General features: G+C 40.7%; 1 protein-coding gene across 3 annotated transcripts in view; it reads left to right on the top strand.

Moving 5' to 3' along the window:
- The window catches only part of LOC126361556 (DNA-directed RNA polymerases I, II, and III subunit RPABC3), a 430,768-nt gene that overhangs the window by 343,105 nt on the left and 75,433 nt on the right, over positions 1-12,230 (top strand). For all 3 annotated transcript variants that reach the window (XM_050007799.1, XM_050007800.1, XM_050007801.1), the window contains exon 3: positions 4,422-4,599. In XM_050007799.1, the coding sequence (XP_049863756.1) occupies positions 4,422-4,599 (178 nt within the window). The remainder of the gene's footprint in view (positions 1-4,421; positions 4,600-12,230) is intronic.

The raw sequence follows: 12,230 nt of genomic DNA, 5'->3' as shown, positions 1-12,230 counted from the left end.
ATTAACAAGCACCGTATTTTCTGTGAATGTCATTTATAGATCTTGAATTGCGTTGAATTGTTTCCAATGCTCTCCCGCCCCCTCCTCCCATTCTCCTTTTCATTAATATAGCGCGCGTAGTGTAACTTAAGGGAATACATAGCTTGGTTATTAACATCGACTATTTCAAGCAGCTGCTACTGTAATTGCTCTAATAGGCAGTCACACCAGGTACGTTCACGTTCCGTCGTATTTATCATTCTGTTGTTGGTAGTATCACATATTAGGAAACATATATTACTCCAAAAGTGTCGGGGACGTTACTTCGCGTACGTAATTCGTAGCAAAAAGAAGATTATGATTGACTGGTTGTCTTTATGTCGGTGAGTAGTATTAACCCATCTATGATGTTACAGAACTTTGTTTATAGCTTCAGTATGAGTGGCGTACTTCAGCACCCTTTTTCTGAAGTCAGTTCAGCACAAACCAATTCTCGTGTATGCTTTTTATTTGAAAATCGTGGTGTATATATAGTGTCGCGAACCAGTGTCACGGTCAGAGATGCATTTATATTGCTTTATTTTTAGGGTTCCGTATCTCTGTTGATAAAAATGGAGCTCTTATAGGACACTTTGGTTTCTGTTTATTAATAAGTTTCTCAGGAACGGGTAGATGTTTAAAGTTCAAATTTGTCACATACTAAGGTATGTGATCCTTTGGCGATGTAAAACATTTAAGGTACTACGTCAGTGGAATCAAAAGATACGGCCGTTTGTCACATATTTTGACACTCCCAAACGTACTCCTCAAAACCCTTAGGGTACTTCCCGTTGCTCCCGTTGGTCTAGAATCATGTTATTTAGCAGAAAGCAAGGTTCCACACAAGTAAAGGAAAAAATTGTTAATTTGTAGTTGTATCACAAGAAAGAGTTTCTGTTAAGACCCCTTTTTCTCAGGAATGGGTAGGCATATGAAGTTGAAATTTGTCGCGTAATGAAGTCTATAGTCTCTGTGCTGCCAAGTCGATACAATGAAAAGATAAGGCCATTTATGGCACCTATTTTGGTATTTTGCCAATATAGGTATACGATAACAGGCGAAACCATCGAACTTATCGATTCCCTGAATGGATTAACTTCGACTTTGTAAATAACTCTTCTGCTACCAGTCACGATTTTCTTTCATTCATGTTTTACAAGACACGTTGCGGAAAATGATTCCCATTTTCAAGTGTGTTTCTCGATGCATACTGTCCACTGAAAGTTATGTGTGATGCTTAACATATGTGAGACCCTGCACAAGTTGACCATAAGAAAACTTAAAGTGAACAAAACAAAGCAGAACCTCAGACATCGAAAACATTACGTAAAAATGGTATATTACAAAGAAAAAACACTTGAAAATGGGAATCATTTACCGAAACATGTCTTGTAAAATACGAATGATAGAAAATCGTGGTAGCAGAAAATTCATAAACAGAGCTATTGTTTTCACAGACGCAGGCTTTCAAAGAAACCATTTATAATGGACAAACACACATTGTCTGTGTACATAATTAAGTTTATACGGAACCCTTGGTTCGCTAGTCTTAATCAGAACTTACCTAGAGTTTTTTCTCAGCATGAGTTGTGTAGCTAATGTTGAGGACAAAATGAAACAAGTGCTTGTCGCAGAAGTAATAAGGAAAGTTGACCGTGCATCGCAGTGACATACCGGGGCAGAGTTTGTGGATCAGAGCATTAAAGGACCCGCGACAGTTGTCAGCGGGCTTCCCTCGTGAATCAGGCGCCCGTCTGCCAAGTGGCGCTCACCGGGAATTCCGAGAGGTTGGGGACGGCGCTGGTCTGGCGTGGAGCATCCCAGTGTCCGCCGCCCCAAAGTCGCTGCGTCTCCGGGCAGCCGCGGATCGTACGTCAGTTCCGTCTGTGCTGGCGTAGCGTGTCTGTTAGTGACCAGGCTCTGCGTCAATTGCGATAACGCCTCATTACAGTCATTGTAGTAATGTAGGTGCTTAGGTCGGCGTGACACATAGGTGATTGGTCAGGTAATAAGATTCTTTAGCGGTTGGGGAAAATATTTGTTCGTTAGCCTTAAGATGCGTGATGGGCTTTAGTTTACTGAGATCGTGAATCGCTGTCAGTCACAACATTTCTCTCGGCAGTGGAATGATGTGAAAGCTCCTCACGGTATACAACTATTTCTGGGATTGTAACTAGAACTGGGGCCCTTGTCTTTCACAGTGAATTACGTTTGTTACATCGTTACTTCCTTTTATATATTGGAACAAAATAATTGTCTTACATATATGCAGGTCACCACAGCAGCAATAAATTGTTTTTGCTGGTTTTCTTTCTGTGCTGTTTGTAATTAAACTTTTATTGATTTCACTTTGAGTATTTGGAGTTACGCAACTAATCTGTGCTCGTAATTTTTTGTTGTTCTTCTGAACCCATCTGGAAACTTGCGGCTACATGTCGGATGTTCAGGTACGTGGATTAGATTAGTTTGAAGCAGAAGAATGATTGAATTGACAAAGTGTGACGTTGGAGAGTGACATGCAGTATTGCGGAATACCTGTCGATTTAATTAATATTTCTCGTTTCACGACTAGAGAAGTGTGTTACGGCTTGGTGGACAACTGATTGTGCAGCCATGTTTCAGTTCATCGCCGTGGTAGTCTGTTAGTTGTCTGCACTGTGCCACAAGTTGCAAAGAAGGCGTCAGAAATTCGTAATAGAACACTCGCCCGTCAAACAACATAGTTTTCCCGCAACAACAGTTTCATAAAGGGCAGTCACCGTATCCACCGTTTTCACAAGAACGAGTGTGCGTTGGTTTCATACTTGTCACGTAACAGAATTATAAACTTTGTGTGCGCTTGTTTTAGCTAATGAGTAATAGCGGAGTGTTTCCTGCTTCATCTTTACAACAGAACAAAGCAGACAAGCTCGTGACCTAACAGGAAATTACGCTGACATTGGCTCCGTAATGATAAATGCTGCATCAGGACGTATGCTGGTGAAGTAACGGCCAGTGACTAGTGGGAATACAGATCAATAGTATGCTGCAGATGGCCTGATTACTGAAGCAGCACTGGACTGATGTCGCTTGACTTGGCGCCACCCTCGTTCTGCCGAGCGACGCAGGCTGTCTAAATGCAGAGTAATTACAGATAGGTTCTCTTGAGCAGCAGATGATGATCATGAAGACATTGATACAGCTCTCCCCTGAATGTGTGTACCAGCGTCGTTGCTTACAGCATCTTGATCTATGATCTGGAAATAAGATTTATGAAGATTAAAAATGGGAGAGAGTTGCGCCGTGGGTTGTAGCTTGAAGGCAAAGTTTGGATTCGAAACCCGATCCGGCACATAGACTGTTGAAAACAGTTTTAAAAGTGTTGAGAGTTCATAAAAAAAGAAAACTTAAGGACTGTGATGTTTAACAAATTAAAAACAGAATTCTACATGAATGATTTGTAAAGTGTAGTAAGTAATAGCTGTTCTTTCCTGCGTTGAACACAATTTTAAGAAAAATGTTCTAATAATTTAATTTATTATTTTGTAGTAACGAATAAAAATGAAAGTTATGAATTAACCTCATTGGTTGGTTCATACTTACAAAGGTCGAACGTGTACTTTATGGATGTGTTAGTGCTACTCTAGAAGTAATTGTTACAACGGTGCTTGTGTTTGTAAGTGATCATAGTGGATCATGTTTGATCACCTATTTGGTATCGAGATTATGCTTTTTCATGATTTTTATATGCATGTAGTAAACTAAAGTGTTAAATATAATTTAATGACGGAGCAGTAAGTACTTTACAGTTGAACATGTTTTGTTTATGAGAAATATTCTCTTTTTATGAAATATGCACTCTTCTGGTAAAGCAATAAAGTTGTTTACTTTTAGTTGTGGATTTGTTTCAGCCAAAAGATATATCCTTTCTAGAACGTACATTTTTAGACAGTTACTAAAATCTTACGATCCTCAGTAGCTGCCTAACTTATATCAGAGGCCATGTTACCTACTAGTAGGTCACAATTAAACTTAGTATTCACTTTCGTTGCCTTCGACGACTACAACCGGACTTTTATCTTCCAATCTGAAGTGGAATATATAAACATTGTCAGTGTTGCTTCCGCTGTCTTTCTGCGCACGTTGTACGTCAAACGCCACATAATCATTCCGTCACCTGTGAAAGCCTACGTCCGGTATCGGTAGATTCAAACCAACCCCATTTACATGACTGAACATTAGATTAAGGCCACTTATTCATTTGCAGACAATCCCTGTGACTGGTAGCAAATAATCTTAAACGTCGTGCTGGAGTATGAGCTACAGTGACGTCTTGAGTATGGTTCCAGGGCACGCACTGATGTACGTATTTGTGGGAGCGCGTGCTACTGCACGTTGTGTGAGTGGTCTTCGTGTGCTCGCAGGCGACAAGTTCCGCCTGGTGCTGGCGACGACGCTGCAGGAGGACGGCTACCCGGACAGCGGCGACTGGAACCCGCGCGAGACGGAGGGGTCGCGCGCCGACCGCTTCGAGTACATCATGTACGGCAAGGTGTACCGCATCGAGGGCGACGACGCAGCCACCGAGCCGTCCAGCCGCCTGTGAGTACATTTCTCGCTGAGCCAGCTGCTTCTTACACCACAGAAACACACTGATTTGTTGAGTTCAGCAGCGCCTTGCGCAGTAAGGAAAATCAGCATTCCTGATGCTGCCAGTGTCCAACTGCAATTTGGATTTGCACGACTGTTATTGTACCAAACGAAATAGTTAGGCACAACAGTAACTTCGTGACGTATACTTTCTGTTGTATCTCTATACACAAAAGGCAGTGTCCCGACTTGCTGACTCACCCACTGATTCATCATCGCCTGGCTCAAACCACTAAGCATAGAATCGTGTAATTTGAAGAGGGTGTTGATTTTTACTGTAGGCGTTGTTAAGAACAGGTTTTTCGAGATTTCGTCCCTAAGGGGATGAAATACGGACCAAAGGTTTTTTAAATGTGTCACTATTTGTGCAATTTCGAAGCTAAACTTACGAAAATTGGTATTTGGTTTCTCGGTAAGAAATAAAAAAACACGTGTTTCAGGATTTTTGGAAATTTAACCCCTATGAGTGATAAAAGTGGATGAAAACTTTTTTGAAAATCTTTTAAAGAACTACTGAAGTATTTTAAGGCTAAATCTACGAAAAATGGTATTTCACTTCTCAGTTATAAATAAAAAATACTTGTTTCAGTGTTTTCGGAAATTCAGACCCTGAGCTCGTGAAACAGGAGTAAAATGTTTTATGAAAATATTTCGTTGTGAAACCATTTTTAAAGCCAAATCTTGGTGAAATGGTTTTTAGCTTCTCGGTTAGGCATGAAAAAAATATAGCCTCAGCGGGTAAAATAGTATGTGAAAATTTTTTTGAAAATGCATCGTGATTAAAGAACTACTGAATCATTTTTAAAGCTATGAAAATTCGTATTTGACTTCTCGGTTAGATATAAAGAAATAAGTGTTAAGAGATGAAAATTTTTATGGAAATATCAAGAAAAGAACGCAAAAGGCTCGATTAACAAAAACCCCTGTACTCCGGCTACCATTATCGCCTGTTTGTCAGAACTACATTCGGGTAAGACCATGCTTTTATTGCCTTAATTAGGAGGAACTGGAATTGGCGAAAAATATAAAAAATCGATCAAAGAAAAACAAAACACTGTGCAGTCTACGTGAACGAGGCAGCGGGCGCTAAGCTAGTTCTACTATAAAATCGTGTCTTGAGCCACGTTGTTCGGTATTTGCTACTGAACTGATGCGTTACCAGAGTGCCCCGTTCAGAATAAATACACATCCAGAAATCAGTTACATCGCTGATAATGGCGAACAGTCCTCGAAACACCTAAAGTGGATTAGTAACAGATTTGACTCACGTAAGTTTTAGTTCATTTTGCACATTCTTTTGATACCTGCTTCACACACACACACACACACAAAATAACTACTTTCATGGTCATCATAGTAAAAGTTTCCGTGGATAAACCTTGGTAACGATGTGACTCACTTGCAACTAATATTTCGCGGAAGAAGAAATCCGTTATCACTTCTTAAACAGTACTTTTTTAAGCAGTCTCATGAGAGGTTTTCTTTTTGCCTTCGGTTGGCATTCAAATCGATTTTGTAACATGTCTCTATAAATTCCAGTTAATCCTTAAAATTATACGAGGTTTCCCTCGACTCAGTGCTGGCAAAAATGGGTCGAGTACGTTGCTGCAGTAGAGGACAATGAACATGAAAAATGCAGTTACCATGTCACTCTTGGCATGGTGCTTATTGTGTAACATAGTGACGATAATTCCACCCAGTTTTTCGGTGCCGAGTTCAATTATAAAAGTTCTGGCATGGTCCTGTATTCGTAATCCGATTAGTAAACACATCATGCGTCTTCCAAGTCTGGTTTTCATTTTGTTGAAAGTACTTTTACTTGCGAATAATCTGAATCATCGTCGGCGCACAGGAAAAAACGAATATTTCCTACGACCCAAAACATTTGTGTATCATCTACTTTTGTAAAGAGGGTCGTGTCTCACATAATACAAATTCCTGTTAAGTACCCTGTTTTCGTTGGAGCAGTAGCACCGTGCTATGTGTGGCCACTCGATTTCTTTTTTAATTATAGGGAGTCTTCAGTAGTTGTTGTCAGTACGTTTGTCATAGTGTTTACTATTGTAATTAGTCAGCAGTTCTGTGATGATGACGCTCTGTCCAAACCAATCCTTCACGAAGCGCTCAGTTGTCCTCTCATCCATTATTGCATTAACCCCAAGTATGCTGTATCTATCATTGCCGTCATTTTTGTTTTAAGAAAGCATTTTTGCAACTGAGCTTTCATTTTTCTTACCTAGTTGCATAACATATCAATGTATTGAAACAGTTGGTGCACGAAACATAACGAGAATTTACATCGCGACTGAGTAATGATGAAGCCGTAACAGAATACTGTAAAATAATTTTCTTATTTACGATTTACGCTTCTGTTTGGTCACCTATTTTTGCGCCGGAACGAAGTAGGTGAGCAATTTCGTTTCGAACACTCCGTCGAACGTTCCGTTCTGGATGTGCACGCAAATTGTACCATTGCATTTGTTTTCCCCCTCATCAAGTAGTGTAATATGGATAGACAGCTTTGTCTACAACGCTGGAAACAGACCGTAGTTTGCAAGGAAAAGATGTGAAGAGCAAAGGAAACGAAATTTACTTTTTTGTGAGACACCCTAAGCTTCAACGCTCAGTTGAATTAAGTGATTGTTTCGCTACCTGTGGGCGTTGGAATCCAACTTTTCGCCCCACTGTTTGGGGCTGTTTGACGAGTGCTGTCTTCGCGCGAAGGAGTGTTGCAGTCACAGCAGCTCCTCTTGCGCGGGCATTCGGCGATCCAGAAGCAACTACATACTATAAATACCAGCGAAATCGATTGTCCCCCGTCACCGCCGTGTACGTCTGTGACAAGGAGCGAGTAAGCTGCTGTCGTAAGCGTCTCCTTGGAGACGCTCCCGGCACCTGCTCACCTCGCTCCACAGTGATAGCGGTCAGATTTCTGTTTTCATTCGTTACTCTGAATAATCACAGCTCTTCAGTTTTTGTCAAGTATCGAATGGCGGTAGGCTATAGCCTCTTGAAACAACGGCATACATTGATTCACTTACGTCGGTACATCACACGTCACTGTGACGCGCTTGTTAAAGTTTTTTTGTGCAATGAGAATGTTGCTGTCCGTCTGTGTGTGTGTGTGTGTGTGTGTGTGTGTGTGTGTGTGTGTGTGTGTAATGTCCCACTGTTCGTCATGCAGCTAATTTCATCTTAGCGGCCCTTGCGTGAGCGTAGAGGGCATATAGGGCATATTCATCATTGAAAAGGCCTTCTAGTACTTCCGCGAGGTAATCGACGTCTGCCATTCAGGTTGTTCGATATCCCCCCCCCCCCCTCTCTCTCTCTCTAACTAACTCACTCACACACACACACACACACACACACACACACACACACACACACTTACACGCGTTGCCTGTTTAATCTAGCCGCAAGCAAGGCTCACTATACCAACATAGAAAGGTCCCGGCGGAGGTTCGAGTCCTCCCTCGGGCATGGGTGTGTGTGTTTGTGCTTAGGATAATTTAGGTTAAGTAGTATGTAAGCTTAGGGACTGATGACCTTAGCAATTAAGTCCCACAAGATTTCACACACATTTGAACATTTTTGAACTAGCATAGAAAATCGCAGTAAACAAATGTCTCCATCACTTTACCAAAAATTGACAACGTTTCACATTCGCACACCGTATTGCAAAAACTTCTCCTTTAATGATATACTTAACCTTAAATACTTCGGTCATTTTCGGTCAAGTCCACACACGAGGAAAAACTTGAAGCTACAATTGTCACCTGGACTATGAACAGCGCCGGACCTTTAATGTTTTCATTGGTTACCCCTAGTTCTGTAATTATTATACTTTTAACATAGAAATAAGAAATAAATGCTTGTGGAAAGAAGACGCAACTGAACTGGAACTGAACAACGTTGCACTGTTAGAAATAACTCCGAAACTGCTATGGCGATGGCAACAGATTTACGACCAACCTTAGTCACAAATTGTCGTTGAAACCTTGGAGGAAATGGGAGAGAGTAGCGTTATTGTCTGTGGATTGTAGAGGGAACGCTAAAATCTAACGGAACTGACTCGTCGGAATACCGCTTTCTGTTGCTGACGTCTAAGGTGAAATCTTAACAGTGCAGGGTGGGAGGTTATGTTATTAATGGGGCAAAACTTATTTTAACGAAATAACCAGTAGTAAAATGGCCCCTTGTCCTAATGTTTGAATTCACACTGCAGACCTGTTTTAGACATACCGTATCTTAAACCAACGATCATGCTAGCATCTGCTTTCGTTCTTCGTGCGTGAGTTTCTGAAAGACATTGAATGACATGGCGAAGTGGGTTGTGTGCACCTTGATGTTCATAAGAGTTAGATTGTCATATCGGCTTCTGCAACAGCAGATACCTTCAACATTCACAGAATTGTGAACGGATTAACTTAAAAGGAAGACAGTAGAATGTATCTTGGACTGAGCGTTAACAACAATTAGACAAAATTATTTTATTCATGTTGATTTGAGAACACTGCGGCTATTTCACCGAAGAAAAGGCTGCAACCAGCCGTAATAATTATTTTCGCAGCTGAGCCCAATGTGTGACGACAGCGAGTATTGCTTGTACAAAATTAACTTTTTTGTTTTCAGGAAGAGTTTTTCTCTATACTTTAAATCCGAACGTTTTCGGATAGCTTTACTATTACTCTTATTGACACTGAATGAAACAACAAGTTTACTGAAACTTCCTGGCAGATTAAAACTGTGTGTTGGACCGAGACTCGAACTCTGGACCTTTGCCTTTCACGAGCAAGTGCTTTGCCATCTGAGCTACCCAAGCAAGACGCATCACCCGTCCTCACAGCTTTACTTCCGCCAGTATTTCGCCTGCCTACCAAACTTCTGTGGGTAGCTCAGCACTTGCCCGCGAAAGGCAAAGGTCTCGAGTTCGAGTCTCGGTCCGGCACACAGTTTTAATCTGCCAAGAAGTTTCATATCGGCGCACACTCCGCTGAAGAGCGAAAATTTCATTCTGGGAACAAGTTTACTGTTATTGGTCACTATTTATAAGAGCCGATTAAGAAGTATCTGTTCGAAGGCTGTGCAGGTCAATCAGGCAAAATCACCGTGAGCACTGGGCAGTCATCCCACCGACGTACCAGGTTGAAGATGCCCGTTTGGTAAAACACCGTGTCCTGCTGCTTGAAGTCCGTGAATTCCTGCTGCACAGCCTTATCCAACAGGAATCGTCGACGCTTCAAGGTGTTTTTTAAGGGACGGAAGGCGTCATAATCGCGTGGGGAGAGACAGGACTACAGGGCGGGTGCTCGAATGTCTCCCACTTGATTTGGCGAAACTTCTGTATTAGGTAATTTGCGACATGGGGACGTGGTTTATGATGAAGAGCAAGCGCCCCTTGGCGCAGCATTCCACAACGGTTGTCTTCGACAGACGCGCTGCCGTATACACATTCGTCATTCTCCGATGGATGTCTACCGGTGTCTATTGGCAGGCAAGGAAAGGATTACAGCACGTTGGTTCCGTTTGAACGCATTTGGTAATAAAGTCGTCATAGTTCATTTCCTCATTTACCGCATGAACATCGGAAAGACGTGAATGCCACATAAATCTCATGCCTGACTGTCGGTGCTTATATATCCGCAACGGAGTCGAGTCGCGTTCAATATACGCTGCAACAACACCTTTAGACGGAAGCTTTTTGACCTTCCCTTGTATTTCACATTGCATTTCGGCGGTTTAAACCTGCATTATAAAATGCATGTAAGTGTTGTCTTAGTGCCTTAGGTTGCTCTAAAGTCTTATCTCCAATGCTCGCAGGCTCCGTTTTATGTCGTGTCATGTCGCACACATCAACACGCTTTGTAAAACTGAAGGGGGCACTTACGGAGTATAGAACCATAATTTATTTAAAGGAATGTTCTGATTTACACTGCCACATGCCTTTGACAGATCATAAAGTATAGCAGTAGCCTGCAGTTTAGTGCTGAATGAATCACGTATGTTTCCACTATATGTGTAAATAGCCTTCTCAATATCCGGAACCCTGTAGAAATCTAAACTGTGACATTGTATACGCCAATAACATATTACCTTTTCTAAAATCTTCTAGAATGCTGACAAAAGAAATACTGGACAGAATTTCGACGATAATTCATTATCGCCTTTGTTATACAAAGCTGATATCCACTATTAAGGAAAAGTTCCACTGATAAATAACTGTTTACACAAATAACTTAGAATGTTGCTATACCAGAACTAATTTTTTAAAATTAAATTTGTTCATGTTTTATCATAACTATTACAATTTAAAGACTTCATGGTGGACAGTACTTCTGCTAGTATAGTGAACATTACATCCATATAACTGAACGTATTTGTAATAGGTGGTCTGAGATATTTCGTAGCAACATCTACCGGTCCTGACACCACAATCTTTCAAGTAACAGTTATGAAATGCGTGTTAAAAAGTTTTAAAATCCTACACACACCTGCTACCAGTGCATCTTTTACTCATAATACTAACTGTTCCTCTTCATCCCTGGTTCTACCAGGCTCCTCATTCCCTTCATTTTATCTAATATAAACATCTTTTTTTGTGTAATGAATTTGCTTCGATGTCTGTATTCCTGTCGTCAGTGTGTTGTAGTATGTGTTGTAACGACCTATAACATGAACATCAGAGCTGTTTCCGTGTGACACACAGTTTCCTTTTTTGTATAAAGCTTTTTTGTAGACTTTCGCGTAATCTAGGTTTCTTTTTTTGGGGGGGGGGGGGAGAGGGGGAACAGCTTTCAAGTAAGGAGTTTCTTAAAATATCAGTTTTTGGAATGCTGGCTAACCCCTTGACCTCAGATGTAGTTAATTTTGTGTTCTGATCAGTGTTAACGTTTAACAAGAGGAAGTGCATGTTAATGTCTGACACCATTGACTCTGGGTTTTGGATAACATTTTGTTCGTTAGCCCTTTGTATTAAGGTGATATCTACGGCTTTTTTTTCAGCAATTTGGTACATTAGTTGGGAAAGTCATTATAGGAAATATTTCAATGATGATATTATTGGCTGCAATAAATTCTTATTGGAATTGTTCTTAAGAAAACCTAAATTGAAATCTCCACAAATAATTTTTTTTCTATCAACTTGGCCAATAAAGTTTAAAGCTGCTTTATGAACAAATTAAAACCCCTGCAGGTGTTCTGTAAACACTTACTGTTACAAAGGATTTATTATGAAATTCTGTTACACATGCTTGTATAAGCTGTTCTAAGAAAAAATTATGAATGAATGTATATGTTCTTAAATTTATAACGGTTCCAAATTAATGTGGTAACTTCTCCTTTCTACATTCCTGCTCTTCAGAAGTGAGATGCTAGCGAAATCCTGTAACACTTAACACATCTATACCCGGGGGCAGAGTGTCAGGTGGGTTTGATAACTCGAATTCATCAATGCAGATTAATTCATTAATTTTACTTCTTAGTCCTCGAATATTTTGATGCACTAAAGATGTTTGTAGTGCAGTAGTACACCAGAATTGTGTTGTTTAGCTCCTTTCTCAATCATACTTTGTTTCAATTCTGAC

The sequence above is a fragment of the Schistocerca gregaria genome, chromosome 1, assembly GCF_023897955.1.
Source record: "Schistocerca gregaria isolate iqSchGreg1 chromosome 1, iqSchGreg1.2, whole genome shotgun sequence".
Classification (NCBI taxonomy): domain Eukaryota; kingdom Metazoa; phylum Arthropoda; class Insecta; order Orthoptera; family Acrididae; genus Schistocerca; species Schistocerca gregaria.
The sequence above is the reverse complement of the archived record's forward strand: the minus strand, read 5'-3'. Positions and strand labels throughout refer to the sequence as shown.